The following is an 18,441-nucleotide window of genomic DNA, read 5'->3' on the forward strand; positions in this document are numbered from 1 at the left end:
AAAGCCTCCCTCCTCCACCTCTTTAAAAGAATTGTTTAATGCTGACTCACTTTGATTTTGTGAAATAGTTATTTCTTTTTAAATTGTCTCTGCTGTGGTGGCAACTATTAGCCTTTTAAGAAGGGGACACTGTTAGGTGTGAGTGCTGGGACTCTTTGGGGGGGTTACTCTGTCTTCATATGCTAAGGAGCACTTTACAGTATAGGCTTATTTGGGAGTTTTTAGTTATTAATCTTCATAATAGTTTCTTAAGACGCTTCTTATTTCCTCGTTATATCCAAATAGTAGGTAATGTAGACATTGTCATAGAAACCACTTGGATCCAAAGTTTTGTTGTTGGCATTGTTATTGAGAAGGAAACTGAATGTTCTAGTTGGAAAGTAATTTAATTGGGTGACACTTGAAAGAATACCAGCCTAGCCAGATATTTTTTTATTCCTTGGCTTATTATTAATAGCTATGTTATTACAAGGAAGTCATATTTGTAAGCCTTGGTTTTCATTAACTCTAAGGGGAAAAGGTAGGAGAGTGTGTGTCTGTGTATTTCTGTGTGTCCGTCTGTGTGTGTGTGTGTGTTGGGGACACTATGAAATTCAAAAATGAATCCATATTTCTGACAAGGACCACGTCTCATTTGACTTTGGTGCCCCCAGGACAGCTGCTGTCAGTGAATGCTTGTTTCATATGGGAACAACCGAGAGATACTGACTTTCACCCGTGTGTACTCTTGGACTTGGCAGAGAAACGCTATAGGACGATAAGGTGGATACGAAATTCCCAGCCCATCTGCCCCAAGTCCATGCAAACTCTCCGTATTCTGCCAACGTGAACTTTTTACCCTGAGCCTGCATTCGGCATGATCTTACCTTACCCAACACCTGTCTCTCAGTTCCCTACTTGTATTCTATTTTGTGGCCATTTCGCACTCTGATCTTCGATTACAAGCTCGTGGGCATGGGAGATCTTTCTTTGTCATGCTCGGCGTGAGACGGAGCACGCAGCACTGTGATGAGCTGGTTGATCACCTGCCGCTTCTTCCTGGCTGGACCCGAGATGGTTGCGATTCCAGCGCAGCCTGTTCGGTGCAGGATCTGACTGGCAGCTCCTGCTTGTGAGCATCTGTCAAATGTACCAGGAGGAGGACAGCGAGCTGCTTGCTGGTCTGTGTCCGCTTTCCCCTCCAGGAAAACAGGTTTGGCACGGTCGTTGGGAGCCCTCAGCTGACCTCCGCTTGGGTCTCCTCTTTGTTTCATGTCTTGCCTGCAAAGACTGCAAACCCACTGATACTCTCCCCATGATCTACACAAAGCCTGTAAACAGAATCATCGCCCCCCCTCCACCAAAGTAAAACAGCTTGAGGTTGATTTCCCTTTTCTGCAGGTGTGGGATTTGTGCAAATTTTGTTTATATATGTGCGTCATTTGCAAGAAGCAAAGTGTTAGGAACACATGCAAATCACGAGTCCTGGCTCCCTTTCTGCCAGTTCCCCTCTCCCTTCATGCCTTGGTCTGTATTGTCTAGAATCCCATGAACAGAGGAGCCTGGCAGACTACAGTCCAGGGGGTCGCAAAGAGTCAGACATGACTGAAGCGCCTGAGCACAGACTGTCTATGCTTTTGTCTTTCTATTTTTTCTCCAGAATTTCGGCAAACTGAGTGATCACCAATTTAAAATCTGGGGTGTTTTTAAAGAACTTTTTTTCTTTTGAAATACGAGAAGTTACAAAATAGCACATAGAGTCCCATGAACCCTTCACCCAGCTTCCTCTTATGGTGACATCTCCTATGACAGCAGAAAAATATCAAATCCAGGAAACTGATTGTTGGTACCAAATGGTGAAATAGACCACAGAATATCTGATTTTTTTTTGGAATGTCTGATTTTTAAAAGCACACACAAAGGAATGCTTTAAAAACTTTTTTTAAATTGGAGGATAATTGCTTTACAATATTGTGCTGGTTTCTGCCACACATCAACATGAATCAGCCACAGGTATACAAATGTCCACTCCCTCTTGAACCTCCTTCCCATCTCCCACCCCATCCCACCCCTCTAGGTGGTTGCAGGGCCCTGGGTTGAGCGCTCTGTGTCACTGGCTGTCTATTTTACATACGGTAATGTATCTGTTTCCATGCTACTCTCTTAGCTTGTCCCCCCCTCCTCCCCCCTCAAGTCTGTTATCTATGTCTGCATCTCCAGTGCTGCCCTGCAAACGGGTTCACCAGTACCATCTCTCCAGATTCCATACACACACATGACATCTGTCTCGATACTGGGTGAAGAGGTTGGCAGGGAGTGTCAGATACTCTCAGAGCAGGAGCCTGATGCAATGCCTGCTTGAAACACCCAGGGCAGTTTTAAGAGTGTGGTCCCTAGGTCACGGGTGTGCCTTCAGAAGAGGAAAGGCCTGCAGGAAGTGGAGGAACAAGGGCTGGGCAGAAGGAAAGGAAACTTGCTCGTTCAGTAGGACTTCAGTTGTGACTCTTCACCAAGAGCCAGGCTGTGGCCACATTTAAGTGTCCTGGTACCTCATAATGAGATGAGTAAGTCCTCTCATTTGGAGAAACATGTATATGACAGTTGTAGAAAAATAAATGATTTTTAAAAACTGGACTTTATTTTCAGAGCAGTTTTAGATTCACAGCAAAATTGAGAGGAATGTACAGACTTTTCCCAAGTACCCCCCACCTCCACCCATGCACAGTGTCCGCTGTTATCAACATCATTCACCAGATGGTACATGGTTACTAAGGCTGAACCTACACGGACACATCTACTGCTGCTGTTGTGTGCTCAGTCGTGTCTGACTCTTTGCAAACCCATGGACTAGCCTACCAGGCTTCTCTGTCCATGGGATTTTCCAGGCAGGAATACTGGAGTGGGTTGCCATTTCCTCCTCCAGGGGATCTTCCCAACCCAGGGATCGAACCCTCATCTCCTGTGTCTCCTGCAGTGGCAGGCGTTATCATCACCCAAAGTCTACCGTTTACTGTGGGTTCACTCTTGGTGTTGTATATTTAATGAGTTTGGACAGATATATAAAGACACATATCCATCACTGTAATATACAGAACAGTGTAACAGCCCTAAAAATCCCTTGTACTTTACCTGTTTATCACTCTTTCTTCCCTAACCCCTGGCAACCATTCATCTTTTTACCGTAACTGTACCTTTTCCAGAATTTCATAGAGTTGGAATCATAGTCTGTAGCCTTTTCAGATTGACTTCTTTCACTTAGGAATGTGTACTTACTGTTCCTCCATGTCTTTGTTGTGACTTGACAGCTCCTTTCTTTTTAGCACTAAATAATATCCCATTGTCTGGAGACATCACGGTTTATTTATCCTTTCACCTGCTGATGGACATCTTGGCTGCTTCTACCTTTGGGCGATGATGAACGAAGCTGCTGTAAACCCCCATGTGCAGTTTTGAACTGGGTTTTCAACTCGTTGAATTTGCATAGTGTGGATCTCTGTATCTGCATTCCTATTCATGTATGAGTGACATTATATATATATATATATATATATATTTTAAAGTCCTCTCCCCTTTCTTTGGATGAGGTAAGGACTGATTTCAGTCTTCTGTTTGGTGTCTCTCTTCACCCTCTCAGACACTGGATTGTTCACAGGAGCAAATGACGACACTGTGTCTAATTAACAATATCTGATTGCTCACTACCTGCCAGAGCTTGTTCTGTCTCCTCTCGCTGGGGAGAAGGTGGGTTCTAGCACCATTTCAGTGTTTAAATCTGGTTCAGTCGCTCACCATTGTGCAAATGGCATTGCTTTTTTGCTGTGGTTACAGGAGTGTCTGGGGTGGTGGTGGGGGTGGGGGGGAGGTGGTTAGATGACCTTGGCTGGCAGAGGGAACTGAGAAGAGAGAGGTCATAGAGAAAACCCAGCCCTACCACTCTTTCTGAGTCTGGACCCAGCTAAGGAATTCTCCTCTATAAATAAGCACCTCAGCAGGCCATCAGAGAAGGCAATGGCAACCCACTCCAGTACTCTTGCCTGGAAAACCCCATGGACGGAGGAGCCTGGTGGGCTGCAGTCCATGCGGTCGCCAAGAGTTGGACATGACTGAGGGACCACTTTCACTTTTCACTTTCATGCATTGGAGAAGGAAATGGCAATGCACTCCAGTGTTCTTGCCTGGAGAATCCCAGGGATGGCGAAGCCTGGTGGGCTGCCGTCTGTGGGGTCGCACAGAGTCGGACACGACTGAAGCGACTTAGAAGCAGGCCATACCGCACATGAAGGGCTTTCTCGGCTGTGGTCTGGGTGAGATGATCTGAGTCACGGTGCACTCTACTCCCCTCATCATAACTCCGCTCAGCACCCCGGAGTCAGGCTGTGGCCATCACAAGTCCCTTGGGAGATGTCTGTGTCAAGTAAGGGAAAAAAGTTCCTAACTGGCTGTGGTCCTTGACCTCTGGCCCGGTTCTGACTCCTCTAATTTCTAAACTTCCCTTTAGTCATTTAAAAGGATGATTGAATAATCTGGATGATTCCTTGTAGACCATGTCATCAAATTCTACTCCCCCCAATCCTTGAAGCTGTCCTGTTTGTAAAAATATCATCGGATTAAAGGGATTTTTACATTCTCGGCTGCCTTTTCTGAAAGACGGCATCCCTGATCGCCAGATTGGGTCAAAGCTATAGATGGTTGGATATAGCTGAGGTTGTTAGCAGAACTAGGGAAAGAGGTGGATGACTAAACCAGTTGCCTCTGGACCAGTCCATTCTCTAGTTCAGATGCGCTTGGCTTGTTTGTAAATGGACTTGCAGAGAAGCAACATTATCTTCCAGAAGAACGCTATTTAAAGTGTGAGTTCGACCTAGTCCCCCACTCTCTCCCAGTTTCTTTGCACTTTTATTTAAGAAGTGGGAGAAGGATTATGCGAAACTTCCATGTGCCAGCCTCCATCAGGTGAGGGAGGTGATGATGAGCTAGAACTGGGTCTCTGCTCTAAGGCATTATGGACACCCAGGCAGCGAAGGCGCCAGGTCTGGGTGTGGGGTGTGAATGCTTAGCTAGAAGCTTGGAGGAATGTCACTGCCTTGTGCCCTGGGAGCTGGGCCCTGGTCAGGCACATGATCCAGACAGGGAAATTAAAGACACACTGTCAGTGCACTTCTGTGGCCTGCTCTCCCTCTGCTCGGAAACACACAGTTGCCTGCAAGCTTGGAGGGTGGAAGAATGCCACCCCAGCTTTGCCCTGTCCTTCAGCCTGTGCAAAAAAAAATCGGTGGGCAATAGCAAGCACACAGGTATTCTGGGTCCTCAGGGAGAGACGAGTGTGCAAACATGTAGAGGTGCAGCCGGGGCGCCCTGGACCAAGCAGCTGGGGGCAGGGTGCCGGTGCGCCCTCCCTGCTGTTTTCCTCTTTGGATCAGCCCGCTCTTACTTCTGGAGTGGAGTGGGACTCTCCCTGGGGCGATCTAGGGTGTCATCTCTGGCATTTGCTCCCAGTGCAGAAAAACAAGTCCGAATGCAGCGCACTCGGGTTTCTGAACAGCTGCCCAAGCGCCGAAACCAGGCAGTCAGCAAAGCGGAGGAAGGGAGGAGGGCAGGGGCTCGGGAGAGGGAGGAGGGGCGGGGAGGGGGGAGGCGGTCAAGGGCGCTGTTTCGGTGGGCGAAGCTCCTCCCCGGGCTGGGGAGCGGGGAGAGTGGGGGACGCTCAGGCGAGTGGGGTGCCCCGAATGGGAGTCGGGGTGCGGGGGCCAAGGGGTCGAGGGTACCCCCCGGTGGACGACAATGGGAGATCCAGACCCCTGGGCGGGCTAGGGTGGGGGAAAGTGAGGATGCTCGGGCTCGTGCTAGTGAGGAGCCTGGAGTGGGGGGTCGGTGTGCGAAGGGAGGGGGGTTGAGGGTACGTCCCCGCCCGGTGGGTAGCGCTGGACGCTCTGCGCTGGGGGAGGGGGCTGCCTGGACTGGAGGAGTGCCCGGGGTGGGGGTGGGCGTGGGGCTGGGGGATGGTTCGGAGCTCCTGCCTCTGGGAGAGCTGGGGTGCGAGGAAGGGGGAGGCGCGGCGGGGCGGGGCGGGCAGGCAGGAGCGGCTTGCCCGCCGCCTGGGAGCGGGCGCCTTCCCAGCCGAGCCATGCGGTACGTGAGCGACGTGTGGCAGCCTCTGCGCAGACTGTTCCGCGGCTGTGTGGGTTTCGGCGAGCGCCGCCTCCTTCCAATCACCGCGCAGCCCCAGCGGAGGGATGCGCCTGTGCAGCGCAGCGCTGCGCACCGAGGCGTCGCGTGCCAAAGTCACATCCAAGTGAATGCCCTGCGAGGGAGGCATCCCCCCGCTCCCCGCACCCCAGATCTTCACAGGGCGGCCACGGACCTGACCTCACTACTGCCATATGTCCCCAGCTGATGCAAAGCCTCGAGAACCAGGGATACGGAGGGACACACACAGCAAAAACTGGCGAGGAAGACGTGCAGTAGGGCTGTGCGGGTTACAGGGCACGAATTTTAGGGGTTTGCACAATCAAGGTGCCGCCTCCCAATAGTTATTACGGACTTTTGTCAGGTAATCAATTTCAGATCAGAATAGGATCCAGTTTTATTTACTCTTCTACTAGGAGAAATAAAAGTATATCGAAAATATTGTAAACGGTGACCGTGAAAACCAAGATGCCACGTTCCATTTTGGTCCAGCCCCCGGGTCTTTCCCGCCCGCTCCTTGTGCCCAGCATTCTGGGAACCCCGGTTCCAGGTCTTAGGCGCTGGCTTTTGGGGAGCAGTGTTCAGCACAGGTCAGGGTTTCTAAGAAATTCAGGAAATTGAGCAGAGTGAGGACCAAGGGCCAAGGAAGCCCCCTCTCCTGGGGTGGCGCCAGGGCCGTGGCGGCTGAGACGGATATTATTAGGGAGCAGTTCCGGCAAGGAGTGACCCCACGGGCGCTCTCAGCGACCTCCCTTTGGCCTCCGTCTAGGGTAGCAGAGACACACACCCCGTCCCCTCTTAACTTTATTCCAACCTTTAACCCTAAACCTCTGTCTTCACTGTGACCATGCCTGGCCCGGAATACATGTTAAAAATGCACAGTATGTGGGTCCCATTCCCAAAGAGGCCGAGTCTTTAGGATGCAGTAAGCATTCCAGGTGATTCTCTTGCAGGGCTCCACGGACCACACCGGACGGTGCCGTTTCTCTCCTCCCAGCACAGCTGCAGTGGTTATTCTGGGAAGCTGTGCAGGGCGTTTTTAGGGAATGATAGGAGGAGGCTCACGAAGTGGCTGGCACCTTCAGCCAGGGCTCGTTTAGGGTGTTATTTGAGTCGGCGTCGCCGGTCTGCAGGGGGCGCCAGCAGGCTGAGCCACCCTCCTTCCACGTGAAAGGGGGCTGGAACCCGAGGAATGCGTCCCCGCCCCAGGGTGACGTGTGCGTGGCTGTCTTAAAAGCCAGGGCGGCGCGCTGGGCGTCCGGCAGAGCCGGAGAGGAGGCCAGCGGGCGAGGACCGCACGGGCTCTAGCCGGCGCACGAGGACCGCGGCTGTCACTGCGCTCGGAGCATCCCAGCCCCGCGGGAGCCGTGGGTGCCGCCCCAGCCCCGCGTCCCTCTCGCAGCGCTTGGGGAGCCTCGCGCCCCAGGCGAGCGTCCGTGATTTAGCACAAAGCACGTTTCCAAAAAGCCGCGCTTTCGCGCACGCACCCTCGCCCCCCTTTGTTTCGGGGGTCGCCAGGCCGCTCTCCTCCCCAAGTCTGAATTCTTCAGAAGGGGCGGAGGGCCGCCGAGCCTCGGCTGGGAAGATGCCCTTGGAACTGACTCAGAGCCGGGTGCAGAAGATCTGGATCCCGGTCGACCACCGCCCCTCGCTGCCCAGAAGTGAGTGCAGACGCGCGCGGGGCCGGGCGGCCGGGGAGGGCGCGCCGTGTGCGGAGAGAGGCCATTGTGTGGAGGGCGCCGGCCCGGCGCTTTTGTGCCGGCTCCCCTCCTCCGGCGCGCTCGGCCGGCCGGGCGCCGCCCTCCGCGCCGTCCCCGCGTCCCGGCCCGGGCGCCCCCCGCTCCTCCCCACCAGCTCCGGCGCGGGGCGGGCACGGCGCCGGCGCTGCGCCTCCCCTGGCCGGCGTCGGGGGCGCTGTGGCCCGACCCGAGGGCTCCGTGGGACCCCGCTCGGCTCGGCTCTGCTCGGCTCGCGAAGGAAGCGCAGAGGCACCCGGAAACGGCGCGCGCGCTGAGCGGGAAGCGCCGGGCGCCTCCGGGAACCTCCGTTTCGGGGACGCGTGGGAAGGGACGCCGGCGTGTCCCGCGGCCCCGGCCCCTCTCCCGGGCGCCCGCCGCGCCTCCTCGTGTCCCAGCCGCCGTTCGGTGTCGATCGCTACCTCCGCTCTCCTCTCTTCCCCTCCTTCCCTCCCGCCTCCTTTTCTCCGCTTTCCGCCTCCTCTTCCCCACCGCGTGTTTCTCTCTCCTCTCTCAATCTCTCTCTGCTTCCACCCCCTCACTCCATCCTTAGTCTATGTGTTGCTCTTTCTTTATGTATTTCCATTTTCTGTCTTTTTCTCCTCCTCTCTATGTATTTCTAATCTATCTTCAGTTCTCTTTTTCCCCTTTCCCTTCGCTGTCTTTACTGCTCTCTGCACCGCCCCCCGCCTCCCCGAGCCCCCCTCTGCCCCCTGTGCCAGGGGCCTAGAGAGTTGTCTGGAACTCAGCCTTTGTGCATGTTTTGGGGAGGGTCTGCGGGTGGGGACTACACAGTTGGCAGCGTTTCCCACGTGTGCGAGCCAGTGCGCGCGCGGGCACACACACACACACTCTCTGGACTTGGAGTTTGCTGACAGTTCACTTCCCCGCCCTGTCGGGTCTTGGCCGGTGAATACTTTGGGAAGGTTTACCTTGGGCTCTGTCCCCAGCCAGGGAGAGAGCCACCTCTTAAACGGGTGGTTCCAGAGGTTTGAAGGGGACACCAGCTCCTCCAGCAAAACCACCAATGGGCATGTCAGGTGGACAGGCTGAGACAGTGGTGAGCATTTTGCTCCAGGTCAGGTCAGGTCAGGATGCCTGAGAGGTAAGCACTGGCTCCCAGGTGCAAACCCCTCCCAAGTGGCTTCAAGGCATCCCCCGAGCGCTAGGTGGCCTGTGGGCCTCCTCTGCCGTCACATTTCTCAGGGGCTGGTCACCAAGGCCGCAGTGACAGCTCCTCTCCCTGGGGTTTGCCCAGGTGTGAGTAACCTCCCCGTCCTCAGACCTGCCCCAGGAGGTGGGGAGAGTTGGCCCTGGGGTGCTCCTAGGACATCCTGGTGATGGGAGCCTGGCAAGGTGCTCCCCATGCTGGCAGGGGTGGGGTGGAGTAGAGTGCTCCTCCACCAGCTTGATTCCTCAGGTCCAGCGGGCCACAGAAGCCTTAAGGACAACTAGGCTTCTTTGCAAGGTAGCTGGGCGCTGGGGAACCTTACAGGTGTCTTGCTCCCCAGCCCCTTCAGGTATGCTCTTAAATACCCACTGAACAGGCTGACAATGGTCTGGTTATATTTCTGTAAGACCTGTTCGTTGTGAGAAATGCCCCACCTGAAATCAGCAGGGAGATACAGTAGGAGCCCCAACCCTTTTTGACTTTTGAATAAAAGATATTGATAAAAGAACACTTGATACATTGGAGCACACAAATATAGATTGGTTCTCTAAACACCTGTAGGTGTATGGGTGCACATAGAAATGCACACTCACATTTAGTCATCCTCTGGGGTTCACAGCAGGGTGAGGACTGGGAGGTCTGGCCACAGCAGGGTGGAGTGGGAGGGGGGACTCTGAGCTTGGCTGGCATCCGCTTGTTGAGTGTTTCTGACAGACACAAGTGTGCGGCCACGCTTTTCCTCGGGGCTTCAGAAATCCATCCATTAGTTCCTATCAGCCTGCACGTCTCGCACGCAGATGAGAGATTTGCCTGAAAATCCCTGTCGGAACAGTTTGCAGCTTGATGGGTGAGGGGCTGGGGGGGTGTTGCTAAAGCTGATGGATTAAGTCCCTTGTCCCCGCCCACCCCTGCAATGCCCGTGTGTGGCTGTGGGGTTACATTTTTTTCTTAGAAGATTATCTGCACCCTGGTATTTATTACTTGCATGCCATTATTTTAAGTAGCTGTGTCTTTCTGGGTTTATATGGTCACATTTGTCTCCTCCCATAGTGGAGAGAGGGTATCTCTTCCTGGCATCTTTCCCATTCCCTGCCCCTCCCCCCTTCTTTAATGGCATTGGGAACTGGGTGGATTTTTCTCCCTCCTGAACCTGTTCCCATCTTTCTAAGTGCTGTCCTAGTTGGGGGTCACAGCAGACCTGTCTGAGATGTGTTAACTAACAGAGGACACAGAAAACATGACCGTGGATGTATAAAGAACGGTAAAACAGCCACAGGAAGCCCCAGATTGATTCATTTGGTGGCACTTCCACCTCTGAAGCCCATCATTTCAGGGCCCGGTTGCTATACCTTCTTGATGGTAAATGCTTCTTACAAATCCTGCAGCTTCCTTCAAGTGCAGACTGTAAATCAGGGAGACTTACTGACTTGGTGAATCAGCTGAATGGACAAGGAAGTAGACTCTCGACTGGCAAGAACTAGCGATCCTTTGTTTCTCATCACGAAAAGAGTTATGTGTGCAGGTCCCAACTCATGTATCACTTCTCTGCTCAGAACCCGGTTTCCTCATCTGTAAAGCAGGCTATGTACTGTCTGCTGAGAGAAGGTTTCATCTCACAGGGGCTTTAGCCCCACTGATGGTTTTCCGGCTCAAAGAGGGAAGATCGGGGAAACCTTACAGACCTTATCACGTGGGCAGCCACTATAAACTGCAGTTGTGATTCTCAGCCCTGGCTTCACATTTAAATCATGTGGGGGAGACTTTGGAAAAAATGTGTGCTGGTTCCCCCTTTCCGAGTTAGAATTGCTACAGGTGCAGCCTGTGCATCCTGGTTTTAAAAGCTTCTTAGGTTCAGCCGCTGGTTGAGAACCACTTTTTGAGGAAGGAGCACTTGAGGGGTTTCAGGTGAGAAGGACCAAGGTGAATCCCAGGTCTGTCCCTTACCGCTTATGCAGGGGACCTCCTTCACTTGTGGGTCCAGGTTCCCTCGCGTCTGGCTTTAATGGAAGAAAGCCCTAATGGCTGATGGAGGCCACCGTAGCAAGTATCCTACACATTACCTTCTGCTTCACCCTCCGGGAACCTTTGTGAAAATTCCGTGCATTTCACAGACAGGGAAAACCGAGACGCCGAGAGGTCGAGTGACTTGTCTGGGACCTGAGGCAGTGCTGGCTTTGAACTCTCCTGTCTCCGGGCCCTCTCAGTCACCGTGTTCCTATGTTGTCCACTGATTGCCTGAAACGCCCCTCCCTCCCTTGCTGGCAGAGAGCCTGTCAGGTTGGGAGGGCCATTCTCTGGACGAGAATCGGGCATTGAGTTAAAATGTGCATGCAAAGCAGTAAATGAGTGCAACATCCACTGCACAGTCCAGAAAAGTTTAGGAAAGAGGTTTTGCTGATCTGGGGTCTCCCGCCCTGCAGAGCCTCAGCCCATCTCACCACCACCCCTACCCCCCTGGGGCAAGCTCACTTCCATGTGGATTCCTAACACGGGACCAGGTAGACTCTCTGGACTGAAATGATCCCAGGAGGTTTGTGTCCAGTGGACCACAGTCAGGTGTCTGCTGTGGCTTTCCGGCCCTGCCTTCCATTCTCCCAGGGCCGAGTGTGTGGACCTGTTCCGAGAGAGCCCTTTTCAGGTGGTGACGTCACAGCATGGCTTACTGTGCAGCTCCTTTGCCCTAGCCTGGCAGCGATGGGGGAGCAGGTTGCCATGGTTACCGTAGACACTGCCATGGAACTTGCATGAGGCCCACTGGGCACTGGCCCGGTCTACGTCTGCAGCTCGGCTGTCTGTCTTCCATGAGTTCCCCTGAAACTTGGTATTGAAGCCTGACTACCTACTTAGAGGAGAAGAGCATAAGTGACGTGGCATCTTTTGAGGTTAACATTTTGGAGTGCCTCTGGGTGGCAGGAAGTTTACAGGAGGTGCAGTACGTGTGTGCTGAGTCGCTTGTCGTGTCCGACTCTTTGCGACCCCAGGGACTGTAGCCCACCAAGCTCCTCTGTCCATGGGATTCTCCAGGCAAGAATACTAGAGTGGGTTGCCATGCCCTCTTCCAGGGGATCTTCCTGACCCAGGGATCGAACCTGTGTCTCCTGTTGCTCCCGCATTGCGGGCAGATTCTTTACCGCTGAGCCACCAGGGAAGCCTTCAGGAACAATGGCAAAGTGTCTTCCATCGGTTTTTTAATTTTATGAGCCTGCAGTACAGCATCAGTATGGTAAGCTAGGACAGCGGTCCTGCCTGCTTGAGGCAGTGGGGAATGTGGATCAGAGAGGTTAGCCGCTCAGTCAGGGTGCAGGGACTGGAATTGGAATCTGCCAGTGCGGCCTCTGTCCGGGGACTTTAGACTGTTGCTTCTTTACCTCTAACCTCAGTGTATCCCCTTACATGCAAGTACTTTGGGGAAAACCTAGTGTTAAGCTATACACTTATCTTCCGTATTCCTGAGCTGTTGGAGAGGAAGATGAAAAGGCCGGGCTCCAGGGAGGAGGGTATGAAAGGTGGGAGGGTTTAAAAGGTCAGCAGAGAAGAAGAGGGTCAGAGTGGAATTGAGACAGAGGCAGGAGATGATGGGACCAGGAAAGCACTTGGGATGTGCTGTGAGTTTGACAAAGAGGAGGGAGGGTAAAGTTTGGTCATTTCGGGGACCCCTGAGCATCTGGGTGGATGGGCAGCAGCAGACACCTTTGGCAGCTCTTTGAATCTCATGCAAGAAGTCAAAGGACTCAAGGAATGACTTTTGCTTCCCCAGACGAGCAGGGGATGGTTTATTTGGTTTCGAGATTCAGCTTGAATTTTGGGCTTGAGGTATTTATGCTGCCGTGTCTTTATGGGTTTTGTTTTTTCCTCCCAAAGTGTCTAGTGCCCGAGGAGATTTGCACATACGATTAGTGGATATAGAAGTAATCCCCTATTTGATAAATCAGTCAGCGTCTGCCTCTGCTTCCTTGGCCTGAGTCCAACAAAAGTATTGCATGCATGTGCACAGCCAAGAGTGTGTGTGTGTGTGTAAGCGTGTGTGTGTCTTGATGCTCCTGGGAGCAGTGACATGGTGGGGATATCAGATAAGACCAAGGGAAAACCAGGGGCTTGGGGGAAGAATCAGCAGAGTGGGTGTTTCCGGGCACGAGCGAGGACACTTTCACTTTCTCGTGTGTCACCTGCAGCTGTCACATGCTGACAGGAGGTGTGTCTTCTGTCCCCACTGGTCTCTGAGGAGGCCATCAGCTTTCTCCGCGTGCCCCTCGGGGACTCCAGAAAGCCCCCTGGTGCATCTTTGCTCCGGTCCCGTGCTCACGCGGGACGAGAGGCCTCTGTTTTCTAGGAGCCTGTTTGTTCCCAGCCCCTGGCCGCTGGGGAATCCCAGCCAAGGGTGCCTGTGGCTCTTGAGTGTCCCTTGGCCTCCTGACGGCTTTTCCTCCTCTTCCTCGCTCTCACGGAGATTGTCCCTGACAGTCTAGAAACATGAGAGGAGAAACTGTCCATGTGAGGCGCTTGCTGCCTCATGTCCCCTGGCTGCTGGTCCCAGAGGCAGACCCTGGGCATCGCAGCCGGTGCTTGGACACGTGACCTAAGTCTGGCCACCAGGCCCAGCATCATGGGGCTGTGTTGGGGCGTCCAGCTTCAGAGGAGGGGTCTCCTCAAGCTTGTGCCGTCAGCGGCCTGGTGGCTCCCTCCCTCCCATCTGACACTCGCCTGTTTAGAAGGAAAGAACCTAGATTCCGTGGTGCAGCCTGAGTCGCTTGGTCTGCACTGTGGCCGGAGCCCAGGGAGCGGGGCTGTGTGGTGGTCAGTGAGCGCCTCGCACGCTGCTGGGTGGGGGGCGGGCAGGCGGCCGGTCTCTGGCCCACATGGGCAGACCCGGGCTCATGAACACTTGTCTCACCTGATGCGAGTCGCCGGAGAATCTCAGGAAACACTGCACCCGAAATGTCCAGAGCAGGGTTCTTTGGGCTGCTTTCTGCAAACCCAGTGAAAACCTCTCTCCCTGGAGTTTTGTTGAGATTCCAAGGAACATGGGTGAGAAGCCAGGAGAGGCTGCACAGGCAAGACCCTCTGGGTTTCCGGGGGGTCCTGCTTGGGGCCCTTGTGACTTGGCGGCAGCCGGAACTTGGACGAGGCAGAGCAGCCAGGGGCGGTGGAATTTGTGGGGTCAGCTTCTTGGTCCCTGACCGACTTTCATTTCATAAACTCTTACTGTGAAAATTGCCTTTTAAAAATAACCTTTTTTAGGAAGGCCATGCAGACCTCCTGCGTGGAGGTGTGGAAATTTATCTGTAATTTAGCTGCTGGAGCCCCACCCCCCAGGGCTGTTACCTGCCACCTCTGTTTACCTGTTACATTGCATCTGAGACAGCCTCTCCTACTGATGACCTCACCCTTATTGGTGCAGAGGACTCCCTTCCTTACACCCCAGGGCTACTTTCCCCTCTGGGGTGAGTCATCATTTTCTGGCTGGGTTTGGGGCCCTCAGGCGTCAGGCTGGGAATTCGGGGTCCCTGCCATGAGGATGTCAGAGCAAGAGGGAGCCGTGTGACCATGGGCTCTGGCCGCCGGGGGCCCACTCCTGCTGGATTGTAAAGAGCAGGGGCTTCGAGGTGGGAATGAAAGCTGCGTTTCCGTGGGATTCTTTAAAACCGTTGTGGGCAGCACTGGCTGCTTTATTCATGGCCCTTCTGTTGTTTCTCCCCAGCCTGTGGGCCGAAGCTCACCAACTCCCCGACAGTGATTGTCATGGTGGGGCTCCCCGCCCGGGGGAAGACGTACATCTCCAAGAAGCTAACCCGCTACCTCAACTGGATTGGTGTCCCCACAAAAGGTGAGGCTGCATCCTAGGCTGGAGCTGTCACACTGGGGGTACACTCTACTCACCATGACCCCATTCCCCCCGAAAAAGAACAGTCTTTCCCTCTCTAGCTGCTGAAACTCTCTTTGCAGGACCACTCTAGGGGGCTTTCCCGGTAGTGGGGGGGGTCACACCTTCCTTTCCAGTATGTCACCCACCACCCTGTATGTACACCCTGCTTTGTGTATGGGAGTCTCTGCTCACTGGCTGCTCTCTGGTCACCCTGCCCTGCATCCTCCCCAGCTCAGCCCTCATCTCCTTCAGGAAGCCCTCTCTGACCACCCCAGTCTGTGCAGATCTTTTCCTTCAAACTCCCCCAGCCCTTGTTTGTGACATTCCTCCACTGGCTGTCTTAAAGTATTCTTTCTGTGCTATTGATTATATTTTTGCAACTGGTCTTCCCATTGACATGGGGAATGTCTTTAGCACGAGGACTAATTTTTCACATTTGCTGCCCCAACCCTCACCCCCACTCCAAGCCTGTGCCCAGCACAGTGCTTCATACACAAACTGCTCAGTCAGCACCCAGTGCCCATCCTGGGTGTGGGCTGCTGGTATACAAAGTGGCTGCTGTGGATCCGGCCATGTATGTGAGTCCGCACTCCCTCTCAACCGTGTTGGCGGGAATCATGGCCCCAGTTTTCACTGGACACGTGGCCACCACCTGCTTTCAGGCTCAGCCTCCAGCCCCGGCCCCGAAAGGCTGGCTTCCAGGCTGGACTGTGGGAGGCGACCCCAGAGAAGCAGGGGCACTGTGAGCCGTGCTGGGTCTTGGGGAACCCCAGCTGCCTTCCAGGTCAAGCGATGCCGGCGGTGCAGGATGTACCGCCCACTGCCTGGTTTCTGGTTTTCTTGGGATGTTATTCAAGTCATGCACTGGCTTGGTTTCCTTCTTTGGAAAGAGGGATCGGGCCCTGGGAGATCCTTTCTGACGGTCAGCATGGTCAGTGAAGGGGCTGTTCTTTTCCACGCAGTGTTCAACGTGGGCGAGTACCGCCGGGAGGCCGTGAAGCAGTACAGCTCCTACAACTTCTTCCGCCCTGACAACGAGGAGGCCATGAAAGTCCGCAAGTGAGGCCCCGGCTGTGGGAGCGGGGTGCTCTGTTCGCTGTGTGACCTCAGACTGGGCGGGAGGGGGGCAGCCAGTCTCGTTTGTGCAGCACGCGAGTCTCTTGGCCTCTGAGCTTTGCCTCTGTCCTCTGCTTCCAGGCGGTCTGTGCCCGCTGGTGCGATGCAGACCAGTGACAGCATCTCACTCGGCACGAGCTAAATCGTTCCCTGGAAAATCGTCTGTTTACGCTAGAAAAGGATTTCCTTTTCAGCCCAAAGTGACCAGGGGTCCCAAGTGTGACCTGAGAGTCACTTGGGAGCGGGACACGGCGGTAGTGCCAGCCCCGCCTGGATGGGTACAGTGGGCATCCGTGGGCAGGACTTGGCAGCTGTCTTTTGGAAGCTCCCAGGGGCAGTTTTCGGCATGCTAGCAGCATTAGATCACTCCCCAAGGGCCGCAGCCATATGTGCAGGGCTCTGACTGGGAGCCTCCAGCCTGGCAGTCTCAGCCACCTTGTACACTTTAGCAGCAGAGTCGCAGATCACCCTGCTCATTGTGGGGGGCGGGGGTGCCTGGCTGTCCCCTCAGATGGACCCACTCTGATGCACCTGTCTCCTTCCGTGTTGCAGGCAGTGTGCCCTGGCTGCCTTGAGAGATGTCAAAAGTTACCTGACGAAGGAGGGGGGCCAGATTGCAGTAAGTCTGGGGAATAAGTCTCATCTCCCCCCTGCCGCGGGACGGTGCCCTGGAGGGCGGAGCGTGTGGACAGAGCCGTGGGGGGATGCTGCCAGCGGGGACAGGCGTCTGGCCTGAGCTGTGAGGGAAGCAGGGGGTGAAGGTAGCCCTAGGACCCAAGAGGAAGCTGGTGGGTGGGACAGACTGAGGGGCACAGCCCGCCGGACCTGGGGGCCACGGCCCCGGAGCCAGTGTCCCAGCGTGGCCCTCCCCTGCGCATTGCTTTAAGGACTGTTCCCACCCTGCCCTCCCCTTTGGTCCCTGAGCTCAGGAGGGAGGCTGTGGGGGGCCTGGGAGGATGCAGTTTCTCCTGGGGCCCCAGAAAGTGACAGACCCGACCTCTGCTGATGCAGTAAACACTTGTCAACACCAACCGGGTTCTCTTCTCTGGCCAGGTTTTCGATGCCACCAATACTACTAGAGAGCGGAGACATATGATCCTCCATTTTGCCAAAGAAAACGATTTCAAGGTGAGCCTGATTTCTCGTCTTGGCCCAGCGCACTCAGGAGCAAGGGGGTCCCGCAGGGATTGACTGGTTCCTTGTCTGGAGCACCTCAGCTCCACACTTGGGCTTCCCCTGCTACTGTGTGGGTGTTGTTGCCTACAGATTGGGCTTTCCTGGTGGGGGCTCTCAGGGGTTCCTGAGACTGAGGAGGGGAGGGTCCTCTATGGTGGGAGGGCACACACTGATGGCTGGTTCTGTTTTGTGTATCTGGGGGTTTATGTGTGGGGGCCTTCCTGCTCCAGTGTGGCAGTGATGTCACAGTGATCCCAAAGTTGGCCCTTTGTGTTGCCACATTTGTTGTTTCCTAACGTTTCTGTCTCGTTTCCTTCCAGGTGTTTTTCATTGAGTCTGTGTGTGATGACCCTACAGTTGTTGCCTCCAACATCATGGTAAGACCCCCGAGGGTGGCAGTCTGAGAACAGGGCTGACCGGGTCAGCCAGGAGAAGCCATAGCATCTTGAGGATGAGCTGGCTCTGCCAGCTGGTGGTTTGCTTTTGTCTTGGGGGGGGAATGGGAGGGTGGGTCAGCAGTGCAGAGCAGTAGTTAACTTAGAAACATATTCTGCGACCCGGACTGATCTTATCAAGGCCCCTTCAGGTGGTTGGCAGAAAGCTTTCTTTATTGGACATAAGAGAGAAGTCATGGACCTCAGTTTGGTGGGAAAACTGTTTTGGTGGCAGTAGCCTTGGCCGCTGGGGGGTGAGGGGCCGCTTAGGGCGGAGGATGGAAATGGAGACAGGAGGCTGGTCTCTTGCTGGTAAGTTTTCCCAGTAGGTAAGCATGGTCATGTGTTGACAACAACCTATAGGACCCTGCAGACGGAGGGCAGAATTCCCAAATTTGGGAAAAATGGGAGTGGTAAAACTGTCTTCCTGCTCCTCTTGCTGTGTCAAGGGGAGGGTTACCTGGGTAAATTGAGGGTACTTGGCAGCTTAATTTGATGCGTTGAAATAAATTGTACTTGATAGCAATAAACTGTAAGCAGAACAGGTTATCGTGAAGACTTCACCAGAAGTTCCCTCCTCGTTGTAGGTCACTTTCTCTCCAGCTTAAATACATCCGAGTAAGATGTTACCTGTAACAAAAAGCTGGTCGGACCCTTCTATAGGGAGTGCCAGACTTTGGCCATATAGTGTGTGTCCTTCAAAGGATGGCTGAGAGTTCGTTAGTTTTTGGTGGTGGGCCTTTGCTCCAAGGCAATGGGAATATTTACATGCATTTCTCA

At 54.2% G+C, this 18,441-nt stretch overlaps 1 protein-coding gene across 5 annotated transcripts in view; it reads left to right on the plus strand.

Annotated features, from left to right (window-relative positions):
- Nucleotides 1-18,441, plus strand: part of PFKFB3 (6-phosphofructo-2-kinase/fructose-2,6-biphosphatase 3) — an 80,212-nt gene that overhangs the window by 46,597 nt on the left and 15,174 nt on the right. For 4 of the 5 annotated variants that reach the window (XM_043882890.1, XM_043882889.1, XM_043882892.1 and 1 more), the window contains exons 1-6: nt 7,417-7,826; nt 14,771-14,896; nt 15,898-15,994; nt 16,604-16,670; nt 17,105-17,179; nt 17,548-17,604. In XM_043882890.1, coding sequence (XP_043738825.1) covers nt 7,751-7,826; nt 14,771-14,896; nt 15,898-15,994; nt 16,604-16,670; nt 17,105-17,179; nt 17,548-17,604 — 498 coding nt within the window. In that variant the 5' untranslated portion in view covers nt 7,417-7,750. Of the gene's footprint in view, nt 1-7,416; nt 7,827-14,770; nt 14,897-15,897; nt 15,995-16,603; nt 16,671-17,104; nt 17,180-17,547; nt 17,605-18,441 lie in introns of those variants that run through there. The other variant, XM_043882891.1, reaches the window with a different exon arrangement.

The sequence above is a fragment of the Cervus elaphus genome, chromosome 23 (assembly GCF_910594005.1).
Source record: "Cervus elaphus chromosome 23, mCerEla1.1, whole genome shotgun sequence".
NCBI lineage: Eukaryota > Metazoa > Chordata > Mammalia > Artiodactyla > Cervidae > Cervus > Cervus elaphus.